The 19,617-nt window shown below is 43.1% G+C and overlaps 1 protein-coding gene across 1 annotated transcript; it reads left to right on the top strand.

Annotated features, from left to right (window-relative positions):
- The first annotated feature begins 27 nt into the window (after positions 1-27).
- Positions 28-18,845, top strand: LOC139798420 (hexokinase HKDC1-like). Its single transcript, XM_071749026.1, has 18 exons — positions 28-344; positions 3,645-3,807; positions 6,224-6,372; positions 6,465-6,584; positions 7,363-7,458; positions 8,614-8,713; positions 9,319-9,502; positions 10,079-10,234; positions 10,968-11,201; positions 11,817-12,121; positions 12,435-12,583; positions 12,672-12,791; positions 13,759-13,854; positions 13,947-14,046; positions 15,063-15,246; positions 15,922-16,077; positions 16,800-17,033; positions 17,663-18,845. The coding sequence occupies exons 1-18, from the start codon at positions 282-284 to the stop codon at positions 17,805-17,807; spliced, it is 2,754 nt and encodes a 917-aa protein (XP_071605127.1). The 5' UTR covers positions 28-281; the 3' UTR covers positions 17,808-18,845.
- Positions 18,846-19,617: the final 772 nt, after the last annotated feature.

Genomic DNA, 19,617 nt, shown 5'->3' with positions numbered 1-19,617 from the left:
AGGTCTCCAGGAGCCTGCTCTGGCACAATTAAGTGTTTAACTGGGGAGGGAGGGACTTCGGGTTGATGGGAGGGGGGGAGATAAAAAGAGACAGAAGTTTAATCATTGAACGGATCACACTGGGTGGATTTATTTCTGGACTCAATTTCCCAGGAACTCCACTATCTCACCCTGGGGGAAATGCCTCAGCTGAAGTTTCTCTAGCTCCAGCTTTGTGAACAGAGAGACCTGACGCTTTGGAGTTACAGCAGCTCTGTCACTACTGACTCATCTGCTTCAAGATGTTTGCTGTCCACTTGCTAGCTTTCCATTTCACAAAGCTAAAAGAAGATCAAATAAAAAAGGTAAGATGCAACATCAGCTGATTCCTATTTCAAGATCTATGTTACTCAGATATTGTGGGGTCTGCAGCATGTAGTGCAGACTAGATAATGGCATTGTCTACTAAAGCCATACAGCCAAATGTGGAAGAAGCATTTGGACACTAAAACGTATTGTGAATGCAAAAATAGTGATTATGCCTGCACAGGTACAAGTTCTCTTCTAGTAATAGAGCAAATGATCTTAACTCTGTCTGGTGGGGTGTGATGTAGTCCAGAGGGCAGGAAAGAACCTCTGGCTGAATTGCTTTCTAAGTGTAGACTGAAGGATAGGGTTTCTAAAGCTGAGTAGGAACTGGAGTCACACTGTAGCAGGAGTATACAAAGCTCCTGGGGTCTTTGAACCAGGTCTTCTGGGATTCAAGAGACAGTTCAAACTCATGCTGGTGTGGGAGAAGTGCCTATGCCTCCTCTATGGTCATCCAAATCTGGCTGCTCCCTTTGATGTTTATAGATATAGCTTTAATTATAGTTGGAAAAGCTCAAGGTGGCCCAGATCTGAAGCTACCGGTACTGGGAGTGAGCTTGCCTAATGGTTGCTCTTCTCTAATCTACTTGCATAGCCATGCTGTAGTGAGTTTTGGGCTCTCCATCATAACACCACATGAGACCTGCAAGCTTCTTGTGTCAGAGGTCCTCTGGTTTCTAGATATGTCCCATGCAGGTTCTCTGCTCTCCTGGCATCTCCATTGGGTGCTTTCTGGTGTCCATGGCTGCCAATCCCTATCCTTGTTTTCCAGCCAGCTGGAGGCACGGCTGTCTGCATGTGTGTGGCAGGGTGGGAGGTCCAAGGTCCTGGTAGGTAGATCCACCTACACCACTGAGCTTATCAGCAAATTGAGCAAGACTGCGTTGTCCTCTCTGTGTCCTTGCTTAAACAAGGAGTGGCTTGTTCTTAGGGGACCTTCCACCAATTCTGCTTTGAATAGAAGTGTTCCAACAGTGGTCCTGGGATCTCAATTTTCAGATGTCTCTGACTGTCAGTCATAGCCTGTTTATCCCCAGAGTTTAATGTGATCAAAAGAGAACCCCTGCTCTTTCCTGGTGTGAGGATCTGATTTAAGATCTCTAGACAGTGCTTTCATTTTGTGGAACAGCACTTGGGTGACTTCTTCAGAGAAACATCCAGAGGGAGGATTTTGCTGCAGGACGGTGGAGAGCAGGGGGAAGAGGGATTCTGGCAAAACCATTTAAAAAATAAATCTTTCCTATAGGTGCAAACTAGTCTTGGCTGAAGGCAAAGAAACCACATATTCTTTAGAGTTCTCTTTCAGGAAGCCTAGGGTAGACTGCATGGAGCAGAGTTGATTTCTCCCTAACTTGAAGGAATGCCTTTCCACCTTTCCCTCCCCAGGCTTACTTGCTGTCTGGAGGCAGGAGCAAGAGCCTCCCTGTTGTGAAAACAATGTTGTTTCCATAACTGAGGCAAGACACTTAAAAACAGGGACTGTCCTTGTCTGGTGAGCAGGAGGCAGTGAGACAGTTTGGTTTTGCAGGGCCTGGCCATTCCTGTGTTTACAAGCAAATGGTATGTGAGCAGCCCCTGCTCTGGTTGTAGATCAGTCAGACTGGAGATACAGCAGGCTTTCCTGGGCTCTGCCTTAATCTAGTTCCTTGGAGAGGACTCTGTAGTTAAACAGGGTGGCAACTACAGTTTCTTGGGACAGGAGCTAGTTTGTTCTCTGCAAACAGATGTAATCCTTTCTTTGCTGTTTTGTTGGTTTTGATCTTTTTTTTTCTCCACAACGACTTCTGTCACAAGGTTATTTGGGTCTGTGTGAGAGCTTTATGTGCCCAGTCATTGTATTTTCTTTTAGCCCAAAAAGCAGTGCTGGTGCTTGGGCTGAGAATGGTGGATCCTACATAGTGATGAGGCCTCAAACAAGCCTTGAAGGAAATCAAGTGCTTGTGCAAATGAGGGCTGCAAAGAAAGATCTAAATAAGGGCCTTTTCAAGGCACAGCTGTATTCCAAGGCAGCTGCTGCTCTTTACCAATTGCATCTTGTATTTTAGGACTTTCTCCTGTCTGTATGTTTTGCTCTTCAGTAAGTGCTACAGTTACTTTCAGGGTACTGGCTCTTTCAGATGGGTCATTGCTGACTATCAGTTAAAATGGGACTGTGAATAGGTAGGTGGTTTGTGTCTCCTTAATATAGGTGGTCAGTCCAAATTGCAGAAGAGGCCAATTATCTGCAAACTGTGTTCTCCTCTGTTTAAACAATGCTACTTTTAAAATTCTGCCTTCTTGCCAGTGGGACTTGTTTTGTGTATGTTCTCCCAGCACTCTGGGCCTCCCTGTGTAAATGGGACCAATGAAATGTGTGTGGTCCAAAAGAAGAAAACCTTAAGTTTTGCCCTGATGAAGTTGTATAAAAACTTGATTGGCTTCTCTAACAGAACGAGTGTCCACTACTCACAAGAGAATCGAGGGCAAAGCTGGAGTGAGAAAAAGGCTTTGAGCTCCAGCCTGGCATGCCAACAGAGTTAATTGTCTGTGGAGTGAAGAAGTAGCTGAATAGATGTTTTCGGGTTGTGGATGATATGCTTGGGTACTGATGGCACTTTCAGGACCTGACTCAGAGTTCAGATTCTCACTAGGCCAAGACACTTAGGAGTTCTAGTTTGCTACATGTGTAGGAGGAGAGGATGATGGTGTAAAAACAGCTTGTCAGGGTCTCAAGCAAATCTGATTGGCTTATGTGTGTTGTCAAGTTACAGAACCATCAGAGAAGATGGCTCACATTGACAATAATTCACCACGGTTGCATTCAACATTTTCAGAACAAAGTTTTTATAAAAGTAAATGTTCTGATGACATCCCAGGGCTCACTTGCATTTAAGTGCTGAGGTCAAACATGAAATGAACTTGTAGAACAAGAGAGGAGGGGTTTGCATAGGTGGTATGCACTCCATCCATGTATGTGAAATTAATGTATATATTATGTATGTGAAATTAATTCTTGTGTTGTTTCAGGGTCTGTTTATTCTCGTGTTTATCAGGCAGGTGGGAATGAGCAAAGTAATTACTGTCCAGCAATATGCAAGGGTGTTGCTAGAACTGGAATTCAGGGTTTTTAGATCCTTCACACATGGCTAGAAACCTCGCACTAGTGGCTCAGAAGTTCCTGGATTTTCTGTGCTTTCTGGAAGCCTCCCAAGTGCACATAGGACAGTGCTGTGGTGTGAAAGCAGTGCTCATTCCACCCTGCTGCTGAGCACTGAGCAGCCCTCATATCTCCTGAGTAACACCTTCCATCTTTTCAGGTTGACAGGTACCTGTACCACATGCGTCTCTCCGACGACGTCCTGCTGGATGTGATGACTCGATTCCAGGCTGAGATGGTGAAGGGCCTGGGGAGAGACACCAACCCCACAGCAACAGTAAAAATGCTGCCATCATTTGTGCGCTCGCTTCCTGATGGCTCAGGTGAGTTCCTCCTGCTCCCTCACAGCAGTGCTAGTTTAGGAAGATGATGGGATGCTGCCAATATTCAAGGTTTTGGGTTTACTAACTCATGTTGAGAAAAAAGGTGTGTGTTGAGGACACAGCAGCTTGAAGGAGTGCTGGCAGAGGGATTTTTCCCTTCATCAGCTGGAGTTTGACCTAGTGCTGCTTGCTGGAGCAAAGGACCTAGTAAGTAGTGAGAAAAAAACCTCTTTCTTCTGCAAATGTGGCTGTACCTAGTACTGGCCTTGCTGCAGGAGCTGTAGCTACAGCTACATGGACATGGCAAGGGCAGCCTCTACAGCCCAGGCCCTGTTGTGCAGTGTACTGCAGCTGTGGGCAGTGCTGTGGCCCTGGTGTTCATGGAGCTGTGGGAAAGGCAGGATGAACTTTACCATATCAGAGCTGTGGTACAATCCTGGCTTCTGGCAGCAAACTGCACTGTTTTCACTATTATCCCAAAAAGTGGTCCTCTCCTGCCCTTCTTTGCCTTCTGCATTGGGAAGCTGCTTCTGGATGGAGTCTACCACGAAACTGCCTGCTCTGCTGCTGCAGCTGGATCTGTGTTTCCAGTTGCCCCCAAGTTTGAGAGGGAGAAAATGCATTGATGTCCTCTGGGTGGATGCAAGATGTGAAGTAGGATCCAAAAAGCATGTCTTGTTTGAAGAATTGTGCACATGCAGAATAACTCTTCTGGCTTAGCTGGCTCTTGGCAGTGCAGGCTGACAGAAAATGAATTTTTTCCCAGGTTTAACCAATTTGTACAGAACTCTGTGTCTGGCCTAGGTCAGGATTCAGTATATATCAGCTGTTAATGCAGAAAAACTAAATGTTTTGTTTATGTAGCTTATTTCCACAGGACTTTATTTCCTCTGAAGGTAATTTTCTCACAATTAAATGAGAAATAAGTTTTAATGGCATAAAGGGGACATTTGGAGGCTAATCCTCTGAAATAAGGGATGTCTGAGATAAATTATGTACAGTGCCCTCAAACTGCCTCTCTGGAACTAGATGCCCATCCTGCTACCTTAATACAAAAATAAATAAATACAGTATTAGCTAAACCCTTGCTATCTCAGTGACAGCAGTCGTTCTGAAGCCTGAAATGACACTGCCCCTGTCCTGAGATAACAGGGTGGTCAGGAGGCTTGGAAATTGCATATAGTGTTATCACTGTTTCAAGATTTCATGTTCCTCAAGGCCAGATTTGGACAGTTCTTTCCTGGCCTACGTGATCTTTCTGCTTGGTCAAGGACATGCTGCAGAGGCTGGGCCATATCTTATTGACACACTGCCTATTTTAAGAATCACATTGATTTTTCTGTTTTTACACTCTTGCAAAATTCTTACTGTTTATTTTTTGTTGTTGTTTGTTTGTTTCCAGTCAAAAAACTTCCAGCAGGTTTAAATGCCTCAAACTTGGCTTGATTTTCCCATTGCAATAGCAACAAACCTTTAGATTTTTCAGTGCCTTCAGTGTTGTTACCTGAATGGCTTACATCATCAGTTTTTAATCATTTAGGGATTAATGATCTAACTAATGTAACAGTTTACTGAGTAACCCAGTTTGCCTCCTCACCTCTGTGATACCTGACCATGGTATTACAGGTAGAATTTCCTGCTTCCTTCCCTTTCAGGGCCAGATTTGATAAAATCTAGTCAGGTGTTTGGACTGTGGAACAAAGATCACACAATGCTACACACATGCCACTGCATTTTTCTGTGGGGAAGGGCCTTCTCCTGTGCGTGGGATGAATAAATAATTGTTTTATTTGTAGCAGTGAGGCCAGACTGTCCTTCTGCCTGAGGTCACCTGCTAGAGAAGAATGTGTTAGAGCTAAAAGCACTGCCCACTGATGGCAACAGAGTGGTACTTTTACATAAACACCTAAAAGCATTTGGAAATCCTTGTTTTGGTTCACTTTCAGTGGCAAATTAATCTTGTCCCACTTGGAAGCTGGGGCCAGATCTTAACATGGGGCTGCAAATCCTGCATCCTTCACTGGTTCTCAAAATCCCATTTCCCCACATTTCAAGCGTACATTTTTGCAGCCCCTGTGTGCTGTGGTTGGCTTTGCAGTTATTTCAGGCCTCTCTTTCTGACAACCTTATCCCTCTGCAGCTTGAGAACATGCTGCTGTGGAAGGAGAAGGGTGGAAAATCAGATTGCTAAATATAAATGAAATTAGTGGCCACAAAGCAAGCTGAAGGGAGGAACCTGGTACACTTCCATAGGGCTGCCAGCTCTCAACCTCCCTGGGGATGCTTCTGGGCCCCTAGGATAAGAACCTGCCATGACTGGGCAGGAGAGATGAGGCAGGAGCCCTGGGCTGTGGCCTTCAGCGTGGCATTTGGGCCATGTTTCTCAGGTGTCACCACTTGCCCACTTGTGTTGCAGAGAAGGGTGAGTTCCTTGCTGTTGACGTGGGTGGCTCCCAGTTCCGTGCCCACCGGGTGAAGGTGTTTGATGATGGGAAGCAGAGCAGCGAGCTGGAGACCAAGTTTTACCCCTCACCCAAGGAGATCATACAGGGGAATGGAGCTGAGGTATGGCACTCAGGTTCTCCTGTGGTGGTGCTGGGCTCGAGTGCATGCCTGGTGGACACAGCCTGACTTTGTCCTCTCCTTCCTTTGGGCAGTTCTTTGATTACATTGCTGACTGTCTGTCAGACTTCATGGAGGCTGAAAACCTGAAGCATAAGAAGTTACCTCTTGGCTTTACATTTTCTTTTCCATGCAAACAGACCAAATTGGATGAGGTAAGATAAAAAAAAAAATATTGGCAAGCCTACCTCCTAGCAGAGCCAGTAGAAACTATTACAAAGTAGTGTTACCCCGTGTCCCTGTTGTGGGGTCATGTTTACATGGCTCTCTGAAGAAGGCACAGATGACCATTGGAATTTAATTTGACTTGGCTACCATTCAGACAGTTGTTTCTTATCTCAAGGTAACATGATCTTTAAGCTAAAGGTATTAGTTTGTTTAATCAGTACTTGATTCCATAGTAACAATATGCCCTTTTATGAAGACAGCTAGACTGCAAAGCACATTCTGTTTTGTCCTGAAGCATGTTTCTTTTTTTTTTAATCACTTCTGTTCAATTTTTTTTCACAGTTCACTCTCAATAGGAAAGACTTGTAGATAAGCTTTTTGAGAGGTCACATGGAAAAATGAAGGGCTGGTTGCAATTTTATGGCTTCTTACTTTAGCCTCTGCTATTTCTAGGTATCTGTGCTTTGAGTCCCAGACCTGCCAATGCTTTGTGCTTAATGCTGTTAGTTTATGATGGCCATCAGTAAAGCCTTGCCTGCTTTAAACAAAGCACAGGGAGATGCATTTTGCAGGATTGGGTCTTTGTTACTGTACTTGGGTAACTGTGTTTGTACTGACAGGCATCCCAGGGTTCTACCATGACTTAGTTTGGCTAAGTGTGGAGACATATAGTAGGCTTCTCCACAGACTGGGGGCTTGGCTGTCTTTGGGGCAGACTGTATACTAAAATTGGAGCTTTTGGGTCATTGGACTGTTATTTTGCAGGGAGTCCTTCTTAGCTGGACGAAACACTTCAAGGTTCGGGGAGTTCAGGACACAGATGTGGTCAGCTCTCTGTGCAAGGCCCTTGAGAAGCATAAGGTAAGTTCTACACCTTCAGGAGGTGAAGCTGAGTGGTCCCAGGTTATCCTCCTGGGAGATCAGCTTGTGGTGTGTGGGTGGTTTTGGGTGTTATCAGACAAGGACAGCCAGTAACAAATATTCAACATGGTTCTATAGCTAGTAGCTCTGTCTCTCCTTTGGAGCTGAAGCCATGGAAGGGGACTTTGAACTGCATTTCGGGCTGCCCCACATCAGTCTTGACAGTGATGGTGACTGCACACTGATAAACTGGGCTGTCTGACAGTGGACCAATATGGCCCCACTCTCTATGTGAACTAAAGGGAGTCTGTCATAGAATCATAGAATCTGCCAAGTTGGAAAGGATTATCAAGTCCAACTCCTGTCCCTGTGTAGGGCACCCCAAGAATCACACCATGTGTGTCATCCAAATGCTTCCTGAGCTCAGGCAGGCTTAGTGCTGTAACTACTTCCCTGGGGAGCTTGTTCCCCCACCCAACCACCCTCCTGGTGAAAAACTTTTTTTCCTCATATCTAACGTAAACTTCCCCCAGCACATCTTTCTACCATTCCCTCGGGTCCTATCATTGGATGCCAGAGAGAAGAGGTCAGTGCCTGCTTCTTCTCCTTCCCTAGTGAGGAAGCAGTGAGCTGTGATGAGGTCTCCCCTGAGTCTCCTCCAGGCTGAACAGACCAAGTGCCTTTAGCCACTTCTCATATTGCTTTCCCTCTAAATCCTTCACCAATCTCATAGCCCCTGTCAGCATGGCCTTGCTCCTTTTATGTATCTGTATTTTCTTTCCCATTTGGCAGTATGCTCAAGGGGTAGGACATTATCCTCTCAGGTAGCCCATAAGGACAGATAGGCAGGTGCTAGCATATCACAAAATTCAAACCAGTAAGAAGTTGCTTTTCCAGCAAATGAGATTGGATTGGGGAAGACCACACCCTGCAGGCAAAGATCCTTGGTGGCCAAGCACTTGAGAAATCAGAGATGTTTGTTACTTTACAGGGCTGTGGGGATAGTGTTATAAGAAGAAGTAATGTGTCTTTCAAATGAAGAGCTTTCCTAAGCCAGGTCTTCAAAGAAAACCTGGGGAGTATGCTGGCATGCTGTTGCTTTAACACACAGGAGACTCTCTAGGTTGTTTTTTTTTCTGTTGCTTATGCTATTAGGAACTAGACCTTGATGTTTTGGCACTGGTCAATGACACTGTGGGAACCATGATGACTTGCGGATATGATGACCAGCGCTGTGAAGTTGGACTCATAATTGGTAACTTTTTCTGCTCACTAAGTGTATTTTTCCCCCCTCATTTGTTTAATCCTAACAAATTTGGAGTAGAAGGGGGGGTCCTGGTACAGCAAAGAGCAGGAAGAAAATGGGAAAAACAATGGTTAGATTTTCAAGCCTGGCTGCCTTCTGTAAAGCAGCTGTTTTTATGCTGATCACATTGCCATCAAATACCACAGTCTCCATTTTGTCTGGGTTCAGTTGTGACCAGCATACTAAACTTTTCTGCTGACTCTATAGAAAATTACTGTCTGTCTGTCCGGGTAAAACTGAATTCCTCTCACGTCTGGTAGTTAGGATCAGCTATGCTTTCCACAGTGTCTCCACTTTGTGCACTGTGATGGCTTTTTTAAGGCAGATAAAGCATATTTGAAAAAGAAAAAAAATGTTTTTAAGCAAGTCAGGCCTTAGGTTAATTACTAATACTTTTGCTCACTGTGAATTGATTATTTAGCAAGTGCAGGTGGCTTGATATTAACATTCTGTACCACAGGATTATGTATTTATATTTTACTCTAAAGACAATATATTGATATATTCCCAATCGTGTGGACTTAAACAAAAAGCACTGGCTTTAACATGCACAGGTACTGGCACCAACGCGTGCTACATGGAGGACATGAGGCACATTGATCTGGTGGAAGGTGATGAAGGGAGGATGTGCATTAACACAGAGTGGGGTGCCTTTGGAGATGATGGTGCTTTGGATGACCTCCGCACAGAATTTGATCTGGAGCTCGATCAGGGATCTCTTAATCCTGGAAAACAATTGTAAGTGATTCCCCAGCTGATTTGCCTTGGAAATCTGAGTTCTACGAGTGCCTTTCCAGTGTATGCCAGGAGCCAGTTTGGAGCATATATTGAGTTGAGTGAACTTGAGCTGATAGGACAGGACTTGACAGGACTGGTCCTGTCCTATCCAGACCTCTACCTTCTGAGAAGAGTGGGTACCTTCTACATCCCCCTGCCTCACAGGCCAAAGGGTTGCTGCTGATATATTTTGTCATTAAAAATAGATAGTTGCTCTATTGTGGTGCTCTGGAAGGGTAAAGAAGGAGGAGAAAGATTTAAAAAGGGCATATTTAAAGCCTGATTCATCACAGCTGCTTCTGCTGGCTCAGCTGCTCACGATTCTTGTGGATACTCTCTTTAATCACTCATTTAACCTAAAGGGCTGTTACTGAGTCCCATGACCTCAGGATGGCATTCTGTCTACAACTTATCTCCCAAAACCCCTTTTTATGTGCCTAAATGTGATAAACCTGCAAAAGAACATAGGATGCTTGAACTTCTCATAGCTCTGGCAAGCTGGTAAACACCTGTAATCCTTCCTATGTCCCATTACAGGTTTGAGAAGATGATCAGCAGCCTGCATTTGGGGGAACTTGTAAGACTGATCCTCCTAAAAATGACAAAAGATGGTCTGCTCTTCAATGGGAAAGTGTCAACAGCTCTGCTAACTAAGGGCAAGATAGAAATGGAACATGTGTCTGCAATGGAAAAGTAAGAACCTTCATTATGCTGTTTGGGAGTGGCTGTTAGTCTTTCACAAGCTCAGCAATGATAATTAACACGTTAATTACAATCTGTGAGTACTGGGAACAAACCTGAACTTCTCAACTTGATTATACTTTTGCCTGTGAGAAAAGTTTATCTTTCTGCAAGTAGGAATTGGTGGAAGATAAAGTTTTAGTGAAGTACCCTGGTAGCAAATGTGTAAATAACTTTCACTGATGCCACTTGTTTAGGTAATGTTTTCAGGGACCTGAGCACGTGGGATGATTTTTGCTGTTTTCAGCTTCAGTGATGTGGGAATACTGGGATTATGGAGATGTAGTAAAGACTCTGGATCACCACATGGAAAACTGATAGATTGAGGTGTTTTTAAGAGGAACACAGGTTGCTATGCCAGGAATAATTTTGTATTTAGTGGAACTGTACATCTATTCCTGTGTTCTCCTTCTATGGTCTAAATGTTTTATCCTGTTCTCTTCTTGGCCAGCTAATTGGTTTGTCTCACCAAAAACTGAAACCCCAGAAGCAGCCTCTTAAAAGTCTCTTTTGGGAATAGTGTGGGGAAGACATTGCTGGTTTATGGGAACCAATTATGATGCTGCTTGATGGGTTGTGCCCTACTCTTCTCATTTCCTTTTGAGCCACTATGCAGAGATTGATCTGTGTGCTGCCTCGGTGTCCTCGCATCAGCTGAGAGATATATCCTTTTGTGTTGGTGTAGACATAAGGAAGGTCTGAGCAACACAAAGAAGATCCTTACAGAGCTGAACCTGTTTCCCTCTGAGGAGGACTGCATTGCTGTTCAGCACGTCTGCACCATCGTGTCCTTCCGCTCAGCCAACCTCTGTGCTGCTGCCTTGGCTGCCATACTGACCCGGCTGAGGGAGAATAAAAAACTCTCAAGGATGAGAACCACTGTTGGGATTGATGGGGGACTCTATAAAACCCACCCCCAGTAAGTAACTAAAGAGGATTTGGTAATTGCTGGCCACATGCAGGTGTTGCAATGGGTCTCCATCTGCATATGTGTGTGGCTTTTCAGAGGACTGTTGGTTTTGCTGCAGGTTTGGGGTAAGATCTGGTGGGGTGTGGAGGGTTAATTATTGAAAAGATGTTTCAGGTGGTTTAGAATTTGGGATGAGAACAATATGACATAGTGTCTGAAGAAGAGCAGTTGATTCATCAAATGACTCCTGGGACTACAGGGCACCTGTAGTTCATTGTGGTTTATGTTTTTCCTATTTTGTAATCTATGCCTTCCCAAGCTGGAAACTTTCCCAAACATTTCTAGCAAAGTGTACAGAAGGCTGATTCCAGATGGAGACTCTCACCCTCTGTTTGTGATAGTGACTCTCCACTCTTGCCTGGCTTTTTCTCCAGTGTACCTCTCCATGTTTCCTGTATTGAAAAATACCCAGAAATCAGTTCCTAACCCGTTTCTGACCTTGTGCTCCACTGTCTGTGCTGCAGCCCTGGTGCTGTTGGATGGATGGGTGTATTGGAAGTTTATGTGAAGAAAACCATGCACGAAATGCCTGAAAGGCACTAAAGAAACTCTTTTTTCCTGTAGGTATGCCAAACGCCTGCACAAGGTGGTGAGAAGGCTGGTCCCAAACTGTGATGTTCGTTTTTTCCTCTCCCTGAGTGGCAGTGGGAAGGGGGCTGCCATGGTCACAGCAGTGGGGTACAGGCTGGCCGCTCAGCGCAAGAAAATCGATGCTGCTCTGGCGCCGTTTCTGCTCTCCCTGGACACCCTGAGAGAGGTTAAGAGCAAAATGAGGACTGAACTGGAGTATGGGCTAAAGAGAGAGACACAAGCCAGTGCCACAGTGAAGATGTTACCCACGTATGTCTGTGGGACACCAGATGGAACAGGTGAAGTTATTTTGTGATCACCTGGAGGTGGTGCAGGAAAGTTCCTTGTCTGCTTTCCTGGGGGGAGGAATATGCTGATTATTCTGGCAAATCCCAGGTTTGTGTTGGTAAACCAGTTCTTCCTGTATTGTTAGTTGGCTGACCTGTCAGCCCCATCCTAGCAGACTGATGGGATAAATGTCATAGGGAGCAGTGTGCCCAGAGAAAATTTCTTGGGGACGTGTGGCAGCGTATGCCATTCTGACTGGCAAACATTGTACAAGAAGCACCAAAATGAAGTATCTTTCTTCTTCTTCTTCTTCTTTTCTTACAGAGAAAGGGAAGTTCCTTGCCCTTGATCTTGGTGGGACAAATTTCAGGGTTCTGCTTGTCAAAATCAGAAGTGGGAGAAGAAAATCTGTGCAGATGTATAACAAAATCTTTGCCATTCCTTTGGAGATCATGCAAGGGACAGGGGAAGAGGTAACCTCTAATGCATGTTTAAGTAATCGAGCCAAGGCCCACTGCATGTCATTATTGTGAGATTTATATGCTTTTTCTGTTGTTCCAGCTCTTTGACCATATTGTTCAGTGCATAGCAGACTTCCTGGAGTATATGGGGATTAAGGGTGCTCGACTGCCTCTGGGCTTCACCTTCTCCTTCCCATGCAGGCAAGCCAGTATTGACAAGGTAAGAACTGCAACACAGATGGGTCAAATGGCAGCTGTGCAACTGCTTGGTAAATGACATAATTTTGGGTGAGATTGACTTGGTTTGGAGATTGCAAGCAAAAAGCTATTCTTCTAAAAGTTTTCTTCCAAGTAGGATTTTGCAAGGTTGAAAGGGTGTGTATGTACAGCACTCACACAAGTGCAAATTAGCTTTTGGAGAGAGTATTTCACTTGTTCTATGGGGATTGTATTGCTGTACTGTGCAGTGTGTTTCAAGAGAAAGTTATCATCCTGTATGCATATGGGAGGTATAACTTCTACCTTCTGTATCTGATAAAAAATGGATGTTGATTCCTTTTGTTCTGTAACAAACACTTATGATAGCAAAGTGACTACACACTTTTAATAGCCCAGTAGGCCCAGTAGTTTCTTTATGCTGCCTGAACTCTTGAATGGCAAGAGAAAACAGATGCCACCTTCTGTTTCTGCCAGGCAAGGTTCTCTCCAAAAAGAAACAAGTTAGTGTTGCCTGTAGGATCATACCAAGTGTTCTTCTGAAAAAATGAGACAAAAATTAACAGTAAACATTCTTTAATGTTTAATTATTTACAGCAAAAACATTTTTTACAGTCTTTCCCACACAGATAATGCAATGGCACTGTGAACAGAAGGAAGGTGAAGTGGAAAGGTTTTCCAAATGAGAAAAGAGCATTAGAAGGCACTGAGTTGGCAGTGTCTTGATAAATAGCTGAGTAAATCTGGAGCCACTGCTGAGTGAGGAGCTGAGTAACATATATACACAGGCACATGCTCTGCACTAGTCACTCACAGTAACCTATCCAGGGAAATACATGTAACAAAAAAATATGAAAAAAACCCCAAACAAACAGGAGCAGGGGGTGATGGAGGCAAGAAAAAAACTGGTGGTTGGAACTTCCAGTCTTCTCTCTCTCTTCACTTATGATTTGCTACCTCTTCTGTTTCAGGGAACACTTGTGGGGTGGACAAAAGGTTTCAAGGCAACAGACTGCGAGGGGGAAGATGTTGTTGATATGCTGAGAGAGGCCATCAAGAGAAGAAATGTGAGCTATTCTTTTCTGCTCTTTTTAAATGGATTTAATGCACACTCCACCTTCCACTCAGCCCCTGTTACTGATTCTGACTTGTGTTTTAGGAGTTTGACTTGGACATTGTGGCCGTGGTGAACGACACTGTTGGGACAATGATGACGTGTGGATATGAGGATCCAAAGTGTGAGATTGGCCTTATTGCAGGTACAGGCATACTGGAGTGACCAGTATAAGCAGAAAGCATATATGCAGGTGCTAGGCTTTGCACCCTATTTAGGAATTTGTAAAACAATGTATTTTACTGGAGTTTGATATATGGTGTTACAAGTCACTTGGAGTACTTGGCAGATTTATATGGTATTCAAAAGAGAACATAATAGCACCTGTAGCACATAGAATCCTGAATACCTTGGACATTTGATCGTATCTGTGGTAGTGCCCAACAAGTGTGTGTCTGGAAAAGACTGTGGGAATAGTAAATAATGGCATGAGTTCTCGTTTTGGCAAGTGTATTGATATTTACTCTGTAGCCAGGCCATAAGCCTTGGAACAAGAATTTTTTTTTTTTTTTTAATTTGAATTAATTATTTTGGGGCTTTCTAGATGATTCCCCAGTAGATCCCTCCAAGTTTTCAGTCAGTAATCCATCTTAGCATATTAGACCTGAAGCCTTAGTTAGAAAATAAACTCTTCTGACTAAGTGCTAAGTGCAGCAGCGATCTCATTTTCTCTAAAGAACTGGTCCTTATGTTAGTGAATGTAACCTGTGTTGCAGGTGGCTCTGTTTACCAAATCATTTCAGATTTGATAGTTGCTTGATTGGCTGCTAGGTTCTTGACAGGGTTTGTTTTGGGGCCATGCTGTCATACAAAATGATTTGTGGTGCATTAAAACCAGACAACTTATCAGTGCTTGCCAATGGCTGCCAAAGCCAATTCTGACCTATGGAGAGTAATAGAGAGTTCATTCCTCTACAATGAGAATTTTCTGTGCAGGACCCATTTTACTGGTTACATTCTGTTGTGATAAATTGCAGTGCTCTTAGCATTACTGGCTCATGCTTGTTTCTCTAAGATATAGAGAGATCTTTGAAATTTGGGATACGGAGAAGAAAGACGATTTAAGATGATTTTTAAAGATGATTGCTGCAATAATCTTCCATGTGCTTGAGCTGCTCCTTGACTTTTCTGTCTGAAGCCTTATAATTTATTTCCTACTAGGAACAGGCAGCAATGTGTGCTACATGGAGGATATGAAAAACATAGAAATAGTGGAAGGGAATGAAGGAAAAATGTGCATTAATACAGAATGGGGAGGATTTGGTGACAATGGATGCATTGACAACATCAGAACAAAATATGATAAAGAAGTAGATGAAGGGTCTCTAAACCCAGGGAAACAGAGGTAAGTGTGATGATCCTGATGCTAAGAGCCTGATAAAATCAATCTTTGAGACACACTGGCTGCTTTTGAAAATGTTCTTTATGAAGAATAATGCTAAAGGAAATTCTAATTTGTTGCATGGTCAGCAATCAGATACCCAGACAAAGAACAAAGACATACATTGTTTCTGTTACCACTGCACTGTTTTCACCTTAGGGCAGTTACCAAACAGTGTGGCTTTTGGGATTTCTGTGCAAAGTGTAGGCCTTGCTGTGTTCCTTCTCTGGGAGTGTTTTTTCAAAGGTAAAATACAGCTTGTGCAAAATCTTGACCATTCTTTGTTTGGTAAAGACAGCACTCATCACATATGACTCACTGGTGAATGCAGGGCAAGGGAAATACTTCCCTTCAGTGTGGGCTCTGGCTTCAACGCTATCTTCTGTTTTAATATTGCAAGTTTTTTCTTCTCTATTTCTGTTAGTTTCTCTTTTAACACAGGTAAATATATTGTAATTGATATTTGCACTTGGAATCACTGCACTGTATTTTTGATGGTTAAAAGATGGAGTTCAGTGGCTGTTGCTTTGCAGTCTTTTACTGCTTTTAGTTAATAGAGCACGTACATACCACTCTCGTTAAAGAGAGCAAGCATGCCATCTCTTTAAAATCACATTTTTTTCTTTTTTAACATAACAGATATGAAAAAATGACCAGCGGAATGTACCTAGGTGAAATAGTAAGGCAAATTTTGATCGACTTAACCAAACAAGGACTGCTGTTCAGAGGACAGATTTCAGAATCACTCAGGAAAAGAGGCATATTTGAAACAAAATTCCTGTCTCAGATTGAGAGGTAAAGTTGCTAGATTTATGTGGTTCAAATCCTTAAAGTCTTTTGGGACCTCTAGAAAATAATCTGCAAGTGTGTGGAGCCCTTTCCTCCAAGAAGTCTGTTATAGTTTTCTTTGCGCTCTGCCTCCCAGCCCCAGAACAAAAGCCAAAACCAAGGAACTGGGGGAGTTCCAGTATTATTCTGTAATTACATGAATTATAATTTCCTGTCCACACAGCTGTGTTATCTTGGATGCCTTAACAATCAAGCATGATTATACTCGGAGTGTTTCTTGTAGGACTTAAAATAGTACTTATTTACAAAATAAAAAGTCAGTGATATAGGAACATGTACTTACTTAAGTATCTGTGCATTATTGCAATGGTCTTCCAAGCTGTGTGAACTCCTTTTTGCTGTGCAAAACCTTGGAAGGTAGAGTCTCAGCCTTGAAATCAAGAATAACACAGTCAGGTGGCTGATCTGGCTCATCTCCCTCATAACTATGGGAGTTAGGCGAATAACTAATTTTTGTGTCTTCTGGAAATACAGCCTAAAATAGTGAAGGGCATGCCAGGGGCAAGTTTTCAATTTGAATTAAGAGTTGAATCTCCCTTAAAACATCTGAAGCATGTTAGAGTTGGAGCTTTGAATCATGGCAGAGTCTCAGCTGTAAGTCTTTCATTTGCCTGCCTGCCACAGCCTCCCCTGATGCCTTGCTGCTGCTTGTGTTTCCCTCTGCACAGTGACCGGCTCGCCCTCCTCCAGGTCCGCCAAATTCTTCAGCATCTTGGCCTGGACAGCACATGTGAAGACAGCATCATTGTGAAAGAGGTGTGTGGAGCTGTTTCAAAAAGAGCTGCCCAGCTTTGTGGGGCGGGACTGGCAGCTATTGTAGAGAAGAAGAGAGAAAACCAAGGTGTGGAGCGCTTGCAAATCACCGTTGGAGTAGATGGGACTTTGTACAAGCTCCATCCACAGTGAGTACCTTGGTACCACTTCATTTTGCTCATTTCCACTGTGAAAATGCACAGAGTTGTACCAGCTTACTAGAAAGATGATAAAAAATGAGAGAGGGAATAAAGATCTAACCTTTCCCTACACCCTGTAATTTCCCTTGCCTACTCGAAGGATGACAAGTTGCAAAGTGAAATTCACTTACCACTGGGAGGTTCTTTTCCCTCAGGTGTTGAACGAACTTACTCTTCTAACATATATTTTCCAAAGTTTTGGGGGGATTTCTGTAATATCTGGGTGTCCCAGATGGAAAGCTGTGTGAAGATTTTGAAGCTGGGTCATTATTTTGTGAGTGAGGCCTAAAAATAGATGCATTAGCTTTTGAGTTGGGAGAAGAGAGCCTCCTCCATGACGTCTACAGGCAAGGGGGGCATCTGACATTATGTTGAACAAAATGGAAGTGGAAAAACAGAACTTAAAATCTGATCACATACAGAAACCTATGTCTTCCTTGAGTAGGAGGGAAAACAAATGGAAAAGGATTCTGTGGAGAACTAGTGGAAGGTTGAGTTTGTGGTTCATCGCTAATAGATAAAGATCTCAGACCAGAAAGTGACTGCTCAGATGTTCTGTTCTCTCTCTTTTCTTTCAGTTTTTCTAGGGTCCTGCAGGAAACGGTGAAGGAACTGGCACCTCAGTGTGATGTGACTTTCATGCTCTCTGAAGATGGAAGTGGGAAGGGAGCTGCCCTCATTACTGCAGTGGCAAAAAGATTGCATAATGTTGGACAGAAGTAAAAATGAGAGGTCAAGTCATTTCAGCACTGCCAGGGGTATGCACTAGAGATTTGCTGAGCAGTGATTCAAGATAGCTTTGCCAGACACCAGTACACAGGTACCTGTTTTCAGGGATCAGCTGATTTTAGACCAAACCAGACTTTGTGGATTTTTGTTCTCTGATAACTTGGACCAGGTGTTTCTGCTCCCCATTGGCATTATGTCTTGGCATACTGCAATCTACTTGGTTCTCTATTTCCTGCAATGCATCTTTAATGCACATGGGAGAGTGAAAACAAAACAAATAAGCAAACACAAACAACCCCAAATGCATCTGTCTACAATGGTGAAATTAAGCTGCTGCACCACAACTGAGCTTGTGATCAGTTTTTTAGGATTTGTGTGTGTTTTAGTTTCAGCTTGGCCTGGGTCAAGGAATATTGAGATCCTGGTGTTGCACATATCTAGTGAACATATTAGTTTAATGCTTAACAGGTTTTACAATAGATCTGCAGGTAAAATAAATTAATGGACTTTGGTCAATGATGCTCTCCCCCTCCACTACACTGGTTACAAGTGTATAGTAATGTAATGCTTTCCTGAGTACAGGAGTAATGTTTAAAAAATGAATGTAAAGGAAAAAAACATGATTCCACAAAGTATCAATTTGTGTCAAAATGTTAGTGCATCTGAGTGTGCAGAAGCCTAAACCAGCACTGGATGGATTCTGTGACTGGTTCTTTTGATAATGGGGGAAAGAGAGAATGTGGAAGCAACTGCAGGGTCTGCTGTGTCTGTGTCAGAGCTGTGTAATCAGAGAGTATTGGATTTGTTCATCTTCGAGCTGCCAAAATGGAAGTGTAGAGAGAAAAAAGTATCATCTTTTTTCTGAAATTCTGAGTTTCTGAAATTCTAGTTTTCCCTCGGTTATCTCTGTGCCTGTTCATGAGAGGGTAGTTTCCATTTTGTGAAAAGGAGCTTATCCTTATTTTCCATTTTCTGTTGTCCGCTGCTCTGCCTGTCTGTAGTGTGTTGTAAATAAATCTGTGGTGCTGTGAACCTTTGCTTTTCTGTCTAGTGCCTTTTCTGAGTTGTGGGAAGAACACACAGACAAATGGGAGCTTTCTTTAAGCCTCTATAACAGTACTCAGCAGTACTGCAGTTACTATGAAGGTTGTGGATAGGGCCCATGCTTTTGTGTGACCAAGACTAAATGAAAGGAACAATATGGTACAAAGAAGCAGCAAATCTTTAGTCTGCTGTTCTGTCTTCTTGTTTGTTCCTGCATGTCCTTTAATTCTCTCTTCTTGGTTATATGCTTCCTTTCAGGTTGGCAGCTGAAAGTAGGGCCAAGAAATGTGCTTTAAGCCTAGTTAGATCAAAAGTAGCTATCATGCAGGAGAAAAATCAGTTGGGTTTATGTAACAAGGCCGATGGGTTTAAATTTAGCAATGGCAAATTCAAAAAGAAGCTACAGACCTTTCTTGTTTTGTAGGTTTTAAAAAAAAACATGTCAACAGCTCTGTGTCAATATTGAAGTCACCAGATGAGTAAGAAGTAGTACTTGGAAATAATTTTCACTTCTGAAGGAATTCCTCACATTGCTGAGCTCATTATACTGAGCAACTGGGAAGAGACAAGTTGTAAACTCACACTGCATTTAATTTTTTTCTTTCTTTTTTCAGGAAACTTAATTTTTAAATTTGTCTTTATATTTCAGAAACCACAGAGCCACAGAAACCAAAGTTTGCTGCGTAGTGGGGGCAGAGTTATTTGGAGCAGATTTTTTTCTTCATGATGAGTAGGCAAAATTTGGAGGGACTGGAAATAA

Source organism: Heliangelus exortis, chromosome 7 (genome assembly GCF_036169615.1).
Source record: "Heliangelus exortis chromosome 7, bHelExo1.hap1, whole genome shotgun sequence".
Lineage (NCBI taxonomy): Eukaryota > Metazoa > Chordata > Aves > Apodiformes > Trochilidae > Heliangelus > Heliangelus exortis.
Note: the sequence above shows the minus strand (reverse complement) of the source record. Positions and strands in the feature narration are given on the sequence as shown.

Coding starts and splice junctions, on each gene's coding strand:
- LOC139798420 (XM_071749026.1), top strand. CDS start 282: ATGTTTGCTGTCCACTTGCTAGCTTTCCATTTCACAAAGCTAAAAGAA. Junction 6,373..6,464: donor TACAGGGGAATGGAGCTGAG/GTATGGCACTCA, acceptor TCCTTTGGGCAG/TTCTTTGATTACATTGCTGA. Junction 12,122..12,434: donor TGGGACACCAGATGGAACAG/GTGAAGTTATTT, acceptor CTTTTCTTACAG/AGAAAGGGAAGTTCCTTGCC.